General features: G+C 38.0%; 1 protein-coding gene across 1 annotated transcript in view; it reads right to left on the bottom strand.

The window, feature by feature from the left end:
• Positions 1-496: 496 nt before the first annotated feature.
• Positions 497-19,772, bottom strand: part of ACVR1B (activin A receptor type 1B) — a 44,065-nt gene continuing 24,789 nt past the window's right edge. Inside the window, exons 4-9 of the mRNA XM_083351415.1 lie at positions 17,026-17,256; positions 8,141-8,308; positions 7,048-7,204; positions 5,951-6,075; positions 2,835-2,965; positions 497-1,758 (exon numbers count right to left, since the gene is read on the bottom strand). Coding sequence (XP_083207541.1) covers positions 1,633-1,758; positions 2,835-2,965; positions 5,951-6,075; positions 7,048-7,204; positions 8,141-8,308; positions 17,026-17,256 — 938 coding nt within the window. The 3' untranslated portion in view covers positions 497-1,632. The remainder of the gene's footprint in view (positions 1,759-2,834; positions 2,966-5,950; positions 6,076-7,047; positions 7,205-8,140; positions 8,309-17,025; positions 17,257-19,772) is intronic.

Consider the following 19,772-nt stretch of genomic DNA (forward strand, 5'->3'; position numbering starts at 1 on the left):
TCTTATAAAATCCCCCGTCCAAGAAGGGATAACTCCTCCTCTTAGTAGTCAAGGGCTCATGGTTTGTATAGAAACATTTCCAGTGTAAAATTGAGCTGTGTGCATTTCTCAGTTTTTTTCTTTTTTTTTTGCAGTGATTTCTTTATAAACAAATGAGAGGTAATTATCTATTTTATAAACAATAGTAAAAAAAAGTTAAAATCCAGCCCCTCAATTAAAATAAGAATTAAAAAAATTAATCAAACCACTCCAGTTAAAAGTTATGGCTTCAGGAGTTATCTATCAAACACCCAACCTATACATAATGGAGTTTCTAATGCATTATTTGCATCACAATACAATCTCAGGCTGTTCCCCCCACAAAATGATGTGACAGCCTAATCAGTCCTACGATGCCCTGATCATTTAATTCAAACAAAATGCATGCAGTTAATCCATTCCCAATCCTTCCCTACCCTACCCTACCCCACCCCACCCCACCCCATGCCCAAGTGACACAAAGTAGCTTCCAGAATAAGGGAGATCATATTATATTTATCTATCTATCTATCTACACATAAACGCACGTACACACACACGCACACACACATCAGCTTTATTTTGCAGTCATTGTTCCTTGAAAGGACAAATGTTGCCAGGAAGTCTCTTGAGTGCATATTTCTCCATAGCCATTTCATTCGGTAGAGAAATGTAAAACACCGGAGTTGTTCTGCCAAAGGCACCTTGAGAAATGGAAGGGCAATGATCCTACATGTTCAATTTTGTTTGCCTTTCTTTAACTAGGAAAGCACCAATTTCAGCAGATACCTAATTCTTCCACAATTCTTTCTGCTTGCTAATCATTGCTACCCATTATGGGAGAATTTTAAACTAAAAAACAAACGCGCACAATCAAAAGTATTTTCCCTGCTTTTTAAAAAAAGAGGGTAAGAATGGCAGTGGAACCACTTGTACAGTGCCCCCCAAAAGTCTACTATTTAGCAGGGCAGAACCCTACTCTGTAAGAAGACAGCTAATTATCAGCTAGTGAGAAATAGGGAATTAGCACCTGCACTTCACAAAAGGACACACTACATTTTCAACATGCACAGGAGCACAAGGAGACACAATACACATCTACAGGGCAAAGGGACACATACCTTTGCACATGCACGCTCTGTAGTTCTGGCTTAGGATCTGTTGAGCTAGAAAAGGGCCACTATATGGCCAGACAAAGTGCACATAAGGTGCCTGTGTGTACGTGTCAGTCCTCGGAACCTTCCCCTTGCCACACTTTTTAATCCACAAGAAAATATCTTCTTCTCCCAAGCCATAAGGCTTTCCTTAATCAGCACATAACTCAAATTTACAGGGATTTCCATAAGAGAAACAATGTTATATTGTGACTGATGTTCTCCTATACAAGTCCCTCAGAATGCTTCTCAAAAGGGAATTCAAAACAGATGCGTTCCACCCTTAAATGAGGAAATGAGTGAAGTCTCTAATGTTGATCCTCCTCACCTGGCCACCTGCAGGCCAAGCTGTCCAGTTGATAGCAGCAGGCTGAATACAAAGACGAGGTAGGCCTTCTTGACCACATCAATTCTTGTATGGCAGCTTTTTGTGCACTTTCCTCAAGATGGGGCTTGGAGTCTAAATTTTCACATCTTCCTGGATACTGAGTTGAGAGAGAGTTTTCTTGATGCGTAAGGCTGTTAGCCGTGCTGCTCCATTGGCATACCAGCACTCTCGCATCATTTTCCCCATAATTCGCAAAGCCTGGGAACATGGGAAGAATGACATCAGGAGAAATCTCTTTTCAGTAGATCAAATCCATTTTTTTAAAACAAATCTATGAAGAATGGGTTGCTTATGATGCTACTTTGTGCTTATTTTTTTTTGCTAGTATGCATTTAAAACTGCAGTGGCAACTTAAGTTTTTTAATAGGATTTTTTAAAAAAATCTGGTCAAAATAAAATTCAGTTTTTTTTAAAATTCCATTTATATCCCGCCCTTCTCCGAAGACTCAGGGCGGCTTACAAGCTTAGCAATAGCCTTCATTCTATGTATATACCTGCCTCTTAATTGAATTGCCTCTTAAAAGAAGCAAAGATTTGTCTTCCACAATCATGAAAAAAACAATTTTTGTCACTAACTGCATTTCCACAGAACTCAAAGCTGTTTTTAAAAACTGGTTTGTTAAATATGCTATAATTTTGGGGGGGGGTTTCTTTTATATTACATGAAAACCAACCCAGAGCCAACCAATCCAACTTCTTTTTAACACTCTAAATTTGAAATCTGCACTTGAGTTTTGTCTTCTGCATGTAGACGATTTATTTATATCTTTCTACAAACAAATAAAGAAAATTTGAAAAAATGGTTGTGTTTAAATACCATGTCTGGCTATAATGTGGGCTGCTTGGTTTGGCTTGAAATGTGTGATGTGTGAATCCAATGTGTGTTATTCAAAATGCCACAATTATGCAAACCTTAGCTTATTGCAATGTATAACTTAAGTCCATTTTTAACAGGCTGGCTAGAACTATAATCAAAGCCAGAATTTAAATATATTTAGCAGAAAATACTTTTTGTATGTATGGATTAACCTATAGATCGCACAGACCTTATTCAAAAAGCCAGAATAAAATACTTCAGTACATACAGTACTGAGGTACCGTAAATACAGTAAAGAGAGAATGAGTTGATATCTCAAGTTCTTTATCCAACTGCTACCAAGATTTTGTGCCAACAATTTGCTGAAGCTTTCCGTTCCCCTCTAGCTAATATGACAAATACTATATTAAGAATGATGCTTTATGGCATGCTTTTTAGTTTTCAAGATCAACTGTACCTCATAACTCTGCCACCAGTTGGGAATGTTAGGTCGTAGTTTCTGTTCACATACAACTTTTCGCATTTCTTCAATGGACGGGTCAGAGGGCACAAGGTCATAATATGGGAGCTGATATTCTTCATGAATACCTAAAAGGAAAAAAGAGAAACAAGCTATTATTTCTTATGAAAATATCTTTTACATAGGCATAGTGGCCTTGGTGGAGCAGTGGGCTGATGCCTCCTTAAGTAACACCAGCTGCCTGCAATTAGTGCAGGTTCGAGTCCCACCAGGCTCAAGGTTGACTCAGCCTTCCATCCTTCCGAGGTAGGTAAAATGAGGACCCAGATTGTTGGGGGCAATTAAGCTGACTTTGTAATAATGCCGCTTGGGGTGTGTGTGAAAGCCCTAATAAGCAGGCATATACATAGAATGAAAGCTACTGCTAAGCTTGTAAGGTGCCCTGAGTCTTCGGAGAAGGGCGGGATATAAACGGAATTAAAAAAAAATAATGATATAGGATGAACAGCCTGCAAAAGGAGCAGGAAGTATGATACAACATGGAACTTAGCAGTGAACCTGATATCTGATGATGTGTGCATATTGGTTTTCAGTAATAAAATATGATCATTATATTGTAACAATAATATGTGCACAGGAAAAGCACCTGAGAGTCTGTGGCCTGCTTCTTTTAACTTTCAATATTTATGATTACCAACATAGGAAGCAATATAGAAAATAAGAAAAAAGGAGTTTTATATATATATATCCGGCAATTATTAAATGAAAAATACCCATGATAATCCTAGAAAAAACAAGAAAATTATTATCCACTATTATATTCTTAACGTTAACAGTGTATCAAAAATATTTTTCTTCTAAGGAGATTATAAATAATGGCTAAATTAAACCTAGAAGTAATATATATATTAGTCTTTCTGTTTTGGTAGTTGAGGGTTTTCCAATGTACAGAATATACTATCTAATCCACCATAAGTATATGAAACTATTTTTCTTTAGATTTCTCATAATAAAATTATTAAGATCATCTTAGATTTCAGTACTGCTTTCCTAATAAATATCACTATAATAGCTTTCCAAAATATTTTTCAATATTACATATCGTAACAGTGAACAAAATCTCTTTCCCTTCTTTTAAACACAAATTCAAAATATTTTTATATTCATTTCACCTTCTGTATTTGGGATCCAGTGATTTTTCTGAATAAAGAAGACATATACTTAACAGTTACTACACAGTTTGTATCTTGCACAAAAATCTTCAATGACAGATTGCCTATCTCTGTGGTGGCGAACCTATGGCACAGGTGCCACAGGTGGCACGCAGAGCCCTCTCTGTGGGCACGCGCGCCGTCGCCCCAGTCCTAGGCCTTCAGCTGGGTTTTATAAAAAATTTTCGCTTTAGGCGTCTGCCGTGTGCAAAAAAAAAGGTTTAATCAATTTCAACTTCTTGCGGGAAAAAAAAAGATCTCGCAAAGTTGGAATTGATTGATTGAACTTTTTAGTCCCACCCAGTCTGCCATTACCACCACAGCCATGCCCCCCCAATGGGCCATGCCCACCCAATGGACCATGCCCACCTGGCACCCGACGACACATAAGTGGGTTTTAGATTGCAGTTTGGTCACTTGGTCTCTAAAAGATTTGCCATCATTGGCCTATCTTATTATATACACCACTTAGAATTATTTTGGTGATTGGGATGCCATAAAAATAAGCAAACAAATATAAGCTTTTAAAAAACGCTCTTGAACTTAATATTTCTTATCTACTGATATTTGTTAAAAGTATCCAATTTGTATAATATAAAAAAGTTTTTAAAAACAGGAACTTGCTCTAGCAAAATTAATCTTACAACTACTTCTGCAGTTTCTTTGTTATAACAAAATTCTGATTTCAATACTTTCTTACAGAGTACTAACAACACCGGTATCTGAGTTAGCTTTTTAACATTTCAATTATATTTGAATCCTTTCTTTTTAATCAAAGTTATTAGTATTATCCCTGAGATTAAAGAGTTTTGTTATTAGTCCATGGCAGAATAATTATTTTATCTTATTCTAAAGTGTGGCAATTTAAAAAATGATCTATGGAAATGATCACTTTTTGATTCATTATATTTAAGTTATCCTTTGTTGTCTAATTCAGTTTAATTTATTTGATTAAACTGTTTGACTGCAAAATCTTTCTTCATTTCTTCATAAGGCATGTCTTCTTCTTTATCATGGATCTTCTTTTTGTCTAACTTTTTAGTGTGCTTTTTTTGCTATATACCATTAAATGTGAATTTTTCTTATACAAATGAGTATCATTCCAATTAGCATATTCATCTTAACATCTACAGTGTGTAAGCATTTCAATTATACTATTTGATGTGATAAATTTAAATTTAACCTTATTCTAATGAGGTCCGAACATGCATAGACACTAAAAAAACTTTGCCGTATGTAGATTTATTGAGATATTGAAACAGTAATATGCAGATACAATGTACTCTTAGCACTTTCCAGAAGTGGAAAATTTTGAGACTGGAAAATTTGTATTTCTTGTCCTTCCTCTTTTGCCATTTATGTGAGTAAGCTTAAATAATACTTTTACTAAGCATATACAGAAGCAGCTATGGCCCATATTCTATTTTCTGCTCCCTGCTTATTTCCATCTAAAATATGATAGTTTTTCAGTTGATGACAAAAATGAATTAAATAATCCCCACAACTGATCAATAAAAATGTAATAAAAAAATTATCTTAGTTTGGAATACATTCTGCAGTCATGCAGATTAAGGAGGGATTTTTTTATTACGGTAATACTTCATGACTTACTACCTTTGTTATTTAGTATATCAAAGAGAACAGGGAAAAAATAATGTTAATCCTGAACTATAGCTTTGTGGTTTGAACCAATGACTATCATTCAAACCTATTAAAGGAAAGTCTGACTATAATGCTAAATCAGTGTGTGTGCGTGTGTGTGGGGGGGAGAACAGATTCTGAATCAGCAACTTTACTTCCTTTGCATCAAAATGTACAGAATTGTAAGATCTGAAGCCAATAGGAAACTCTTAACTTTTATGAGAGGGAGGGAGGGAGGGAAGGAGGGAGAGAATCTATTACCTCCTGAGTTGCACCTGCGAGCAATTTCCCAGTAAACCAGGCCGAGGGCATAGATATCCGCACACTTAAATGAATCAAAATGCTTCATGTTTATTGTTTCATCAAGAACCTCAGGGGCCATGTAACTGTAGCAAAAGAACAATCAGATTAAGGGCATCTATTTGAGACACTAATCTCAATGTACACGTACTTTGACAATAAAGGTTTATTATTATTATATGCTTCACATATACAGAAAATATGCATCTATTGTCTATTATGAATAAGAACAAAAATTCATTCAACAACTTTTGAGGAAAGCCTATAATATTTAAGGATCTTTTAAATATTATTTGACTTTCTGTTAACAGCATTTTTAAAATGCTTACCAACAAAATCAAACTAAAAAGAAAGAAAATTTTGTCTTGCTAGTTAGCAGCACTGTAAGGTTTTATTGGCAGGAAAGGTGAAGCAAGACTAGGAACACAAGCAATCATTCTACAAAACTTTCTCTCGTTTGTCAGGCGATTTAGTTGTCTGCTCTGTAATACTGTACTGTCGTGAGTGATTAGATTTAGATCTACAAGAAATATGGTTGCCAGAAAAACCTGTTGAAATACACAGTGCACAATATTTTACACTAAGGATATTAAGGATTATCCTAAATAATTTATTGGAAATCATTTTGAAAGAAGAATATATTAAAACAATGCAAATTTTAAGTATATAGTTCTTATAGATAAAAGGCAGTTGCCTAATTAATATGTGTTCAGCTATCATTAAAGATAGATTATTCTCCTTCAACAATTCACCATTTAATGAACTGCTCAGGTTTATAGAAATGTTAATTACATTTCTAATGCACATGATTTTGTTAAAATATTTTATGCTGTAAAGTACCTTATTGGGGAACTCTTTAAATTTCAGAAGTAATTTAATGCTGTAATTGGTTCACAAATATCCAATCCTAATGATGCATGTTGAACAGCTAATGGCTAAGAAAATACAATTCTAATGATGATGCAGCCAAAAGGCTACAGAGAAAGGAAACATTCAAAATTACCAAATGTATCTTTATCTACTCAACCCAGTCAGCTCATATATATATATATACTCACCGTTTTGTTCCAACTCTCTGATTAGGGGCAATATCAATTGTATCAGTTACAGAATCATGGCGGACAGCTAGACCAAGGTCTGCAATGGCACAAGTGCCATTCTTCTTCACCAATATATTTTTGGATTTCAAGTCACGATGTGCAATCCCAGGTTTTCCTAACAAAGTATGAGAGTGAATTCTGTTTATACTCTTTCGTCAAGAAAAAACAAAAAAGAGAGTGCAATATAAAAACCTTGGTTAAGTTGTGGCAATATTCATGAGATCTAAAAATTGTAATTTATCCTGAAGGAAAACTTCAACAGTGTAAATTGAATAGGTCTTCTACTGCCAATTCTTCCTAGATTAAGACAGTAGGACAATATATGCATTTTCTATCTTGTTAAATCACCATTTAAAATGCAGGATGAAGAACTGGAGTTATCTATTCTCACTTACATCCTTCCTTAGCACATCAGTCCTATTACTTTGAAGTACAATTCCTCATTACTTCAAATAAAAAAAACTATGCTTAACCTCAGTTTGTTAAAAGGAAACTTTAGCTCCACCTATTCCAAAGATCTCTTCCTCTTAAATAAACAATATCAGATTTCTAAATCTTCTCAATGTTAATCTACAGGCTAATTCAATCCAGCAAGGTTGGCATAATCCAGGTTCCTTTGATTAAACAATATCATCAACTGGGACCCCAGAAGTGCATCTTCTTTATAGCAAACTCTCTGGAATGCTTTCTCCTGAAATCCAGCTGGCCTCCACTCTGTTGTTTTGAAGAGCCATGAACGCCTGGCTCTTCACCCAGACTTTTAGCAAATAAGAATGAGATCGCTTGCCACATTCTTCCTAGTCTGTTGTGCTTGCTCGGCATCTTTTATTGATTTTATCGTAATTTGTTATTGTTTATTTTGGATGACCAAGAATCACTGAGAATTGGGCAGCACACAAGTTTAAAAATTATCACTGTTGCTGTTCTTAGAGTCAATGAATCTCTATATCAAAAGAATTTATTCTTTTTCAGCTCATGTCTATCAATAACAGAAGCTTGTTTTTCTAATTTTCCAACTGTTCGTTATCAAATGTACATCTGTATCTCTTACCTTGAGTCCCCACAATTTCCATGTGCAGATGTGCCAAGCCACTGGCAGCAGAAAGAGCCAATTTAATCATCCCTTCAATAGTTACAGTATATCGGTTGAGGTAATCAAACAGAGAGCCATGCTCATGGTAATCAGAGACCAACCATAATTGTGTCCAAGTGCCATTATCTGTTGGCAATACAAAAAAAAGGGAAAATGTATTGAAACAAGAAAATAACAACTGTCTTTTTAGATGTCATTGAAGAGTAGCAGATTCATTATTGCTTGCTGCTATTTAGCATAGTTCAGAAATAAGTTATATTTTAACTCCATCTGTGCAGCTATTTTTTGTTTGATTTATAGTTTAGTCCTCACAATAATCAAAATATTATGGTAGAGATTGGACTTGGCAATGATTTCCTCTTTCTCATCCTTGCCCCAGAAAATGTCGCTAACATGCCCTTTGATACAGGGAGTGCAGAATTATTAGGCAAGTTGTATTTTTGAGGATTAATTTTATTATTGAACAACAACCAAGTTCTCAATGAACCCAAAAAACTCATTAATATCAAAGCTGAATATTTTTGGAAGTAGTTTTTAGTTTGTTTTTAGTTATAGCTATTTTAGGGGGATATCTGTGTGTGCAGGTGACTATTACTGTGCATAATTATTAGGCAACTTAACAAAAAACAAATATATACCCATTTCAATTATTTATTTTTACCAGTGAAACCAATATAACATCTCAACATTCACAAATATACATTTCTGACATTCAAAAACATAACAAAAACAAATCAGTGACCAATATAGCCACCTTTCTTTGCAAGGACACTCAAAAGCCTGCCATCCATGGATTCTGTCAGTGTTTTGATCTGTTCACCATCAACATTGCGTGCAGCAGCAACCACAGCCTCCCAGACACTGTTCAGAGAGGTGTACTGTTTTCCCTCCTTGTAAATCTCACATTTGATGATGGACCACAGGTTCTCAATGTGGTTCAGATCAGGTGAACAAGGAGGCCATGTCATTAGATTTTCTTCTTTTATACCCTTTCTTGCCAGCCACGCTGTGGAGTACTTGGACGCGTGTGATGGAGCATTGTCCTGCATGAAAATCATGTTTTTCTTGAAGGATGCAGACTTCTTCCTGTACCACTGCTTGAAGAAGGTGTCTTCCAGAAACTGGCAGTAGGACTGGGAGTTGAGCTTGACTCCATCCTCAACCCGAAAAGGCCCCACAAGCTCATTTTTGATGATACCAGCCCAAACCAGTACTCCACCTCCACCTTGCTGGCGTCTGAGTCGGACTGGAGCTCTCTGCCCTTTACCAATCCAGCCACGGGCCCATCCATCTGGCCCATCAAGACTCACTCTCATTTCATCAGTCCATAAAACCTTAGAAAAATCAGTCTTGAGATATTTCTTGGCCCAGTCTTGACGTTTCAGCTTGTGTGTCTTGTTCAGTGGTGGTCGTCTTTCAGCCTTTCTTACCTTGGCCATGTCTCTGAGTATTGCACACCTTGTGGTTTTGGGCACTCCAGTGATGTTGCAGCTCTGAAATATGGCCAAACTGGTGGCAAGTGGCATCTTGGCAGCTGCACGCTTGACTTTTCTCAGTTCATGGGCAGTTATTTTGCGCCTTGGTTTCTCCACACGCTTCTTGCGACCCTGTTGACTATTTTGAATGAAACGCTTGATTGTTCGATGATCACGCTTCAGAAGCTTTGCAATTTTAAGAGTGCTGCATCCCTCTGCAAGATATCTCACTATTTTTGACTTTTCTGAGCCTGTCAAGTCCTTCTTTTGACCCATTTTGCCAAAGGAAAGGAAGTTGCCTAATAATTATGCACACCTGATACAGGGTGTTGATGTCATTAGACCACACCCCTTCTCATTACAGAGATGCACATCACCTAATATGCTTAATTGGTAGTAGGCTTTCGAGCCTATACAGCTTGGAGTAAGACAACATGCATAAAGAGGATGATGTGGTCAAAATACTCATTTGCCTAATAATTCTGCACTCCCTGTATGATGAGACTGATGGGAAATAACAAGAGAGAAGGGAGAAGAAAAACGGGAACATCTGGCGAAGCAATGGCACTCCGTGGAGAGCAGAGCTGACCATCACAGTAGAATGAGGAGCTGGATGACCCATTAATTCTCTATATCAGCGGTCCCCAGCCTTTCCAGCTCTGCGGACTACAGGCGGTGGGGGAGAGAGAAGGGATGGTTTCATGCGTACGCAACGCTTGTGTAAATGCAACTTCACACGCTTGCCTGCCACTTCTGTGGCCCAGTCCCCAATCCCTGCCACTGGGCTGTGGACCAGGGGTTGGGGACCCCTGCTCTATACAGTGGCTCCCCCCAAGGAGATCGTAAGATGATGGGTTTTAGAGCTCTAGGAGCTGTAGGAAAGGCGAGTGATTTGAATAACTGCTTACCTTGGATTTACAAGAGATATGTTAAACTTCAAGTTTTGGTGTTGTACTATTTAAAGAGATTAAAGATCAGGATTTTTTTTAAGGGGAAGGAATATAAAGTTGGCTTATCTGATCAAGATTAAAATATATACAGTGTAGTTTCTGGTAGTTTTTAATGCATTTTCCTTGAATGGGACTCAATGAAAGAGAGATTTTTAAACATTTATTTAAAGATAAGAGATAATATACGGGAATAAGGTATTTTTATTGTATTTTCAGAAAAAGTGATAAGGTATCATGTTAAAAAGGAAAGGAATATGAAACTGATTTGATTAAGGTAAAAATATATATGTTGTTTTTTTCCTCATAACTGGATTTTGCTGATTAGGACTGAATGAAAAAGCTTTAAATTTTGTTTATAGATAAGCAAAGAGATTATTTTCCCAGGCTCCAAGATCACTCCAAGAAATTAAAAGATGCTTGCTCCTCGGGAGGAAAGCCATGGCAAATCTAGACAGCACACTAAAAAGCAGAGACATCACTCTGCCAACAAAAGTGCGTATAGTCAAGGCGATGGTCTTCCCAGTTGCAATGTATGGCTGTGAAAGTTGGACCATAAGAAAGGCTGAGCGCCAAAGAATTGAGGCCTTTGAACTATGGTGCTGGAGAAGACTCCTGCGAGTCCCTTGGACTGCAAGGCGATCAAACTGGTCAGTCCTAGAGGAGATCAACCCTGACTGCTCTTTAGAAGGTCAGATCCTGAAGGTGAAACTCAAATACTTTGGCCACCTAATGAGAAGGAAGGACTCACTGGAGAAGAGCCTAATGCTGGGAAAGATTGAGGGCAATAGAAGAAGGGGACGACAGAGAATGAGGTGGCTGGATGGAGTCACTGAAGCAGTAGGCGTCAGCTTAAATAGACTCCAGAAGATGGTAGAGGATAGGAAGGCCTGGAGGAATGTTGTCCATGGGGTCACGATGGGTTGGACATGACTTCACAACTAACAACAACAAGATACGGAACAATTTTTGTTGTTATATGGAAAAGTTGCTAAGTTACTGAAATTATACTTGTCTTGGTGAAATCTTTGCATATCACTTTATTTCCCACCCCCCCTTTCCTTGCACTTTTTCCATTTTTCCTTAGTTTGTATATATTTTGTGTATATTTGTTTATGTAAATTTTAATAAACATTATAAAAAATATCTCAGATGGCCTGTACCCAGTTTTTCTTTTCAGATTTGCCACTGTACAATGCAGCTAACTAATCCAGGCCTATATACTTCTCTCCACAGAATAGTGATTGCAGACTGCTTTTCAGTCTATAAAAGGCAGAAAGATAGCTTGTTTTATCATAAAAGCAGAGGATAATAATGCTTAGGCGATGGAAATATAAAAACTGATTCCTGGGTTTGTCAGTCTTTGCTCCATCAGAAGGCAGTTAAGAATTAATGTGCAGGAATGTTGTCATTTCATACAGCATTAGATTATTGAAGCTTGAAGAACTTCAAAATAATGTGCTTTTCCGTATACTTTTATAGATGTTAACTGTGCCTCAGAGCATACACTTGAATGTAATTAGACTGCCAAGTTATTTTAATATTGTTTAGTCTTGAATTCATAACATAGTGAACATTGTAAATAATGATAACCAAAGCTGACATTCACAGTGTTTCCTGATAAACTTAACAAATTGTCGTAGCTTGAATTACAGAGTGCAATTATGTTAACGTGACCAGTTTCCTTTTCTTATAATAGTTGCTTACTAGAAGCTAAAAACTGTTTGTGCAGTTTATATGAAAGAAGGCAAAACGATATGACGCTGGAAGATGAGCCCCTCAGGTCGGAAGGCGTCCAATATGCTACTGGGGAAGAGCAGAGGGCTAGTACAAGTAGCGCCAGAAAGAATGAAGCGACTGGGCCAAAGCCGAAAGGACGCTCAGCTGTGGATGTGTCTGGTGGTAAAAGGAAAGTCCGATGCTGTAAAGATTTTTTCTCCATAGGAACCTGAAATGTAAGATCCATGAATCAAGGCAAGCTGGACGTGGTCAAACAAGAGATGACAAGACTGAACATCGACATTTTAAGAATCAGTGAACTAAAATGGACAGGAATGGGTGAATTTAATTCAGATAACCATCAGGTATACTACTGCGGGCAAGAATCCCTCAGAAGAAATGGAGTAGCCTTCATAGTCAATAAAAGAGTAGGAAAAGCAATACTGGGATACAATCCCCAAAATGACAGAATGATCTCAGTTCGAATCCAAGGCAAACCATTCAGTATCACAGTAGTCCAAGTCTATGCCCCAACCACTGGTGCTGAAGAGGATGAAATTGACCGGTTCTATGAAGCCCTACAGCACCTTATAGAACTAACACCAAAAAATGATGTCCTTATCATCATGGGGGATTGGAATGCTAAAGTAGGAAGCCAAAAGATAACCGGAATAACAGGCAAGTTTGGCCTTGGAGTACAAAATGAAGCAGGGCACAGGCTGATAGAATTTTGTCAAGAGAATACGATGGTCATAGCAAACACTCTTTTCCAACAACCCAAGAGACGGCTCTACACATGGACATCACCAGACGGTCAACACAGAAATCAGATTGACTATGTGCTCTGCAGCCAAAGATGGAGAATCTCTATACAGTCAGTAAAAACAAGACCAGGAGCTGACTGTGGCTCAGACCATGAGCTTCTCATTGCAAAGTTTAGGCTTAAACTGAAGAAAGTAGGGAAAAGCACTAGGCCACTGAGGTATGAACTAAATCATATCCCTGACGAATATTCAGTAGAGGTGACAAATAGATTTAAGGAATTAGATCTGATAGACAGAGTGCCTGAAGAACTATGGCCGGAGGTTCGCAACATTGTACAAGAAGTAGCAACTAAAACCATCCCAAAGAAAAAGAAATGCAAGAAAGCAAAATGGCTTTCTGAGGAAGCTTTGCAAATAGCTGAGGACAGGAGGGAAGCGAAAGGCAACGGAGAAAAAGAAAGATACACCCAACTGAATACAGAATTCCAGAGAATAGCTAGAAGAGATAAGAATGCCTTCTTAAATGAACAGTGCAAAGAAATAAAACAAACCAATAAAATAGGGAGGACTAGAGATCTCTTCAAGAAAATTGGAGAGATGAAGGGAACATTTCATGCAAAAATGGGCATGATAAAGGACCAAAATGGCAGGGACATAACAGAGGCAGAAGAGATTAAGGAGAGGTGGCAAAATTACACAGAGGAACTATACAAGAACGAGCTTAACGCCCCTGATAACTACGATGAGGTGGTCACTGACCTCGAGCCAGACATCCTAGAATGTGAAGTGAAGTGGGCCTTAGAAAAGCTGAACAACAACAAAGCTAGTGGAGGTGACAGTATTCCAGCTGAGCTATTCAAAATCTTAAAAGACGAAGTAAAAGTGCTACACTCAATTTGCCAGCAAATTTGGAAAACCCAACAGTGGCCACAGAATTGGAAAAGATCAGTTTACATTCCAATTCCAAAGAAAGGCAGTGCCAAAGAATGTTCAAACGATCACACCATTCATTGCACTCATTTCATATGCTAGTAAAGTTATGCTTAAAATCCTACAAGCTAGACTCCAGCAGTATGTGGATCGAGAACTACCAGAAGTACAGGCAGGATTTTGAAGAGGCAGAGGAACTAGAGATCAAATTGTCAACATATGCTGGATCATGGAGAAAGCTAGGGAGTTCCAGAAAAACATCTACTTCTGCTTCATTGACTATGCTAAAGCCTTTGATTGTGTGGATCACAACAAACTGTGGCAAGTTCTTAAATAGGAATACCAGACCATCTTATTTGTCTCTTGAGAAACCTATATGTGGGTCAAGAAGCAACAGTGAGAACTGGACATAGAACCACTGATTGGATCAAAATTTGGAAAGGAGTCCGGCAAGGCTGTATATTGTCACCCTGCCTGTTTAACTTATATGCAGAGCACATCATGAGAAAGGCAGAGCAAGATGAATCAAAAGTTGGAATTAAGATTTCCGGGAGAAATATCAACAACCTAAGATATGCAGATGATACCACTCTAATGGCAGAAAGTGAAGAGGAACTAAAGAGCCTCTTGTTGCGGGTGAAGAAGGAGAGTGCAAAAGTTGGGTTGAAACTAAACATTAAGAAAACCAAGTTCATGGCATCCGGCCCTCTCAATTCCTGGCAAATAGATGGGGAAGAAATGGAGGTAGTGACAGATTTTATTTTCCTGGGCTCCAAGATCATCGCAGATGGGGACTGCAGCCAAGAAATTAAAAGATGCTTCCTCCTGGGGAGAAAAGCCATGGCAAATCTAGGCAGCACACTAAAAAAGCAGAAACACCACCCTGCCAACAAAAGTGCGTATAGTCAAGGCTATGGTCTTCCCAGTTGCAATGTATGGCTGTGAAAGTTGGACCATAAGAAAGGCTGAGCGCCAAAGAATTGAGGCCTTTGAACTATGGTGCTGGAGAAGACTCCTGCGAGTCCCTTAGACTGCAAGGCGATCAAACCGGTCAGTCCTAGAGGAGATCAACCCTGACTGCCCTTTAGAAGGTCAGATCCTGAAGTTGAAACTCAAATACTTTGGCCACCTAATGAGAAGGACGGACTCACTGGAGAAGAGCCTAATACTGGGAAATGTTGAGGGCAAGAGAAGAAGGGGACGACAGAGAATGAGGTGGCTGGATGGAGTCACTGAAGCAGTAGGCGTCAGCCTAAATGGACTCCAGAAGATGGTAGAGGACAGGAAGGCCTGGAGGAATGTTGTCCATGGGGTCGTGATGGGTTGGACACAACTTCGCAACTAACAACAACAACCAAGTCTCTATGTAAGAGCGATGTAGGTCCAAATTGATATCTTTCCTCCTGTGTGATAGATATTTAGCTCAAACCAATGTTTAAATACCTAAGGGCTAACATTCTAGAATATTTTAGGTTAGGATAATAAAAGTAATCCCTACACTTTTAATGAAATCCAGAAGAGGTAACTTTTTAATTATACAATGTTGTCTCAGTCTATTGTAATGACAAAAAATGTCCTGGCTGTTCTCCTGTATGAGTTCATGGTTACCTAACCCTAAGTGGAATATTGCTAAGCACATTGATTTGTGCTTTAGATTGTAAGCCGCCCTGAGTCTTCGGAGAAGGGCGGGATATAAATGGGATTATAAAAAAAAAGTGAAATTTTCCTCCCATGGGATTTTCACATGTATTTTACTAGGAAACATAGGTAGGGCAGGCTAGAAAAGTGTCTTCCTAACCATACCCAAGCACTCCGAATTTCTTGGCAATGTCCATTTTGCTCTCTGACTTCATGGTCACCTAATCCTAACCCTAAGTGGAATTTTCCTCCAATGGGATTTTTCCCATGTATTTTACCAGGAAACATAGATAGGGCAGCCTAGAAAAGTCAGTGCCCTCCTAACCATACCCAAGCACTCCGAATTTCTTGGCAATATCCATTTTGCTCTCTGAGTTTATGGTCACCTAACCCTAACCCTCCGGTAAGTGGAATTTTCCTCCAATAGGATTTTCCCATGTATTTTACTAGGAAACATATATAGGGCAGCCTAGAAAAGTCAGTGCCCTCCTAACCATATGCAAGCACTCTGAATTTGTTGGTGATGTCCGTTTTGGTCTCTGAGTTCATGGTCACCTAACCCTAACTCTATGCGTAAGGTAGAACTCCCAATTCATTACCACCTTGGATTTTTGACAAAAAAATCCAGTGCTTCAAGTTCTCTCAGCCACCTCTTCCTCTTTTCAATATGTATTCCATCTTGCTCTCAAAGCCGAACTGACATTGTTCCTTTTTTCTTCAATGTTTACAACCCCAGCTCTTAAGTAAAAGTATTTTTTTAAATTTCTATCTAAGCTCCTCTGCCCCAAATTCACTGCCAAAAATCTATGCTACTATTTCTAGCTTCCTAGCATATAAAATGTTCTGTAACATATTAGGATATTATATCAGTACAGCTAACACATACATACATATTATCACTATTGCTTAATTATCGTGCAGCTAATAAATTGGGCTTTAATTCAAATCAACATATAATAGCTATTGCTATATTACTAATACACAATAACTGAATTCAAAATCACATGTAGTTGTGGTTTCAAACACTGCTGTAAACAGTTCAGAGTCAAGCCTATGAACAAGCAAAGATAACCACTGCCTCCCCCCCCCCCCCCACTTTTTAAAGCTGTTTTGACATACTCTGCAGATTGGTAAGGTAAGGCAAACCTGGAATAAGCAAAGAAGCCACAGACCTCAGAGCATATTCACAGATCATGCTAAGGGGATAAGTCTTAATTTCAAGGTGACCTCTTTTGTAGTACATGCTAAATCACACATTAAAAAAGGAAAATTAGATTTTAGCGGAAAGTATGAACCTATCATACATCATTATTAAGCTTCAAAAGCAAATGGAAGCATTTGTTTACTGGAACATCAAAGGAACAAAATACCTTTGTTGTCTGCAGCAATAAATCCTAGAATGTTCTCATGGCGCAACATGACTGTTTGATAGATTTCAGCTTCTCTAAACCACGATCGCTCTTCCCGTGATGAGAAAATTTTCACAGCTACATCACCACCACGCCATCGGCCACGCCACACTTCCCCAAAGCGACCTTTGCCAATGATTTCCTGGAGGACAATTGTTCGAGCCACAGTACGCTGGACAAAAAGCGGCAAGCCTGAAAGCATAGAATGAAGGATGAAAACAGAGACAAAGCAGAAGTCAATGACAAGAACAGTAAGCTCACCTTTATTTTATCCCCCTTCAAGTACACACACATCTGATATAATTATACCAGATATCAGGGCTTTTTTTCTAAAAAAAAAAAAAGTGCAGGAACTCTCATCTTGTTAATCTTTTATTTAGATAATTTTATTTATATATTTATATAATTAAACAATTATATATTTAATTCTTAACATACATTTATTGTATTTAAGGCAAATGTTCAGAGAAAATTCCAAACTTTTGTCCAATTCTCGTCTGGCAAATCTTCTTGACTCCTTTCCTTGCTCTTAGTATCTATGGCCGAATGTCGTCCTCTGAGTAACCACAGATCAACGTACTTTGAAGAATCGAAAAATCTCAAGAGGTGGTCCGACAAGTTTGATGAACAAAAGTGCTGAAATTGTCTTAGTCTTTAACGAAGCTCTTGTTGGGGTGGCAATTAGATTCATCTGTGAAAACCCACGTTCACATTCACTTGAAGAAATAGGAATGGTATTCAGAGTCTGTATCAAATGCAACAGTTTTTCTGGATGTGTCTTTTCGAGAATGTATTCACGGAATCCACGAATCATTTCTCTTTCATTTAGTTGCAATCTGATTGATAAGTTTCTAATTTCTGCAGCTCTTTTATGGAACAGATTCATTGAGATCTTATCAAACTTGAAGTAAACCTTATTTCTTTACTCAACTCACCATCTAATTGCAAAAGTATTTTGTTTCGAAGCTTCTCAGTTTTTCTCTGACTATAATTTAAAAACTGGACCAGGATATTGGACTCTGTACATTTGTACTACTGGTTGCCTTTCTTTTAAAGAAACATGGGAATTTTAAAAAAATGATTAAAAATTACCTTTTTGGTGAATCTATTCCTGTGAAATTGGAACTTGGACAATTTGTGGTGAGCTCTCATGAGAATAATTCATTTTTCTATTTAATCTTGTGCTGATTGGAGTGGACTTATAAACAATCTGAGACGCTATTATCTTTTCCTTTATATTTCTGGTAGTGTTCCCAGCTGCAATTTATTTTTTACACACACTAGATGGGGGTATTAACTAGATGGGGGTATTAACTAGATTGCAAGTGGATTTATAAGACTTACATACCGCTTCACAGTGCTTTACACCCCTCTCTAAGAGATTTACAGAGTCAGCATATTGCCCCCAACAATCTGGGTCCTCATTTTATCGACCTTGGAAGGATGGAAGGCTGAGTCAACCCTGAGTCGGTGAAAATTGAACAGAATTAGCCTGCAATACTGCATTCTAACCACTGGAGTCTGGAGTCTCTAGTCTGTGCTCTTCAAGCAGAAATTAGGTGTCCAACTCAGCCATTCTGCTCTATTGAGCTGCCATGCTATCAGCCCCCTCTACCACAATGATCCTGCAAGAGAAGGGCAGTATGGACAACTGTGGGATCTGGCAGGGTGAAAGTTGTGAACCATAAACACAAAGCTTTTGTTGTGAACCTGCATAACAAATAGTGCCCTTGCTGACCTTAATAGGGACACACTAAGGAGGCAAGTGATGATGACAATTCAAATAAGCAGGGGATCATGGTCCAAGATGAAGAACTTGTTTTGGATAGGGGAAAGAGTGAATCAGATATTACACACCAGTCATGCAAGAAGAGCAAGGCATCCAAGCAGAGAAGCCACCTTCTGGTTGGTGATTCAATTATAAGGGATATAAATTTAGGAAATGATATGGAGGTTTTGAAAGAGGTCAGGCATCTGCCAGGTGCTACTGCCAGTAGAGGCATATTTTTAAGGTATTCAAGAATGCCAATAAAGACTGTGATATTGATGCTATTGTACATCTTGGCATGAATGATCTGTTCCAAAAAGATGTACTTTCTGTGCAGAATGATTTTCAGAGCTTGGGGCAGGAACTTGGTAGGATAGGCTATAGGCTTGCTTTTTCAAAGATTTTATCAGTATATAAGGAACAAAAAGGAAAATGCCAGCATATAGTGGAGTTCAATGTGTGGCTAAATGAGTGATGTAAAGGGGAAGGCTTTGATTATATTAGTCATGATGTCTGCAGCTGGTCCAATGAAAAACTGTACAAAAGAGAAGGTCTGCATCCGTCAAAGAAAGGGACTACTTGGCATTAAATTCACAGACTTTCTGGTGAAACATTTAAACTAAACAATGGGGACATATAGAACATTACTGTCGCCAGCAATATAAAACTAATAGGGTTATAAGTGCACGTAACATAGATGTTTGTGCGGGTAAGAATATCAATCTTGCTGTCAAGTAAAATCAAGCTTATAATAGTGAGTGCCATACCAAGACTAATCAAACAGGTGGTAAGGAAGTAGGGGAACTCAGGCACCAGATAGGTTATGTAGAAAGTAAACACAGGGTCAGTCAAAGGACTCAAATGCCTATACACCAACACACAGAGTATGAACAATAAACAGGGTGAATTAGAAATTCAAGTAAATGAAGGCAGATGTGAT

Source organism: Vipera ursinii, assembly GCF_947247035.1.
Source record: "Vipera ursinii genome assembly, chromosome: 2".
Classification (NCBI taxonomy): domain Eukaryota; kingdom Metazoa; phylum Chordata; class Lepidosauria; order Squamata; family Viperidae; genus Vipera; species Vipera ursinii.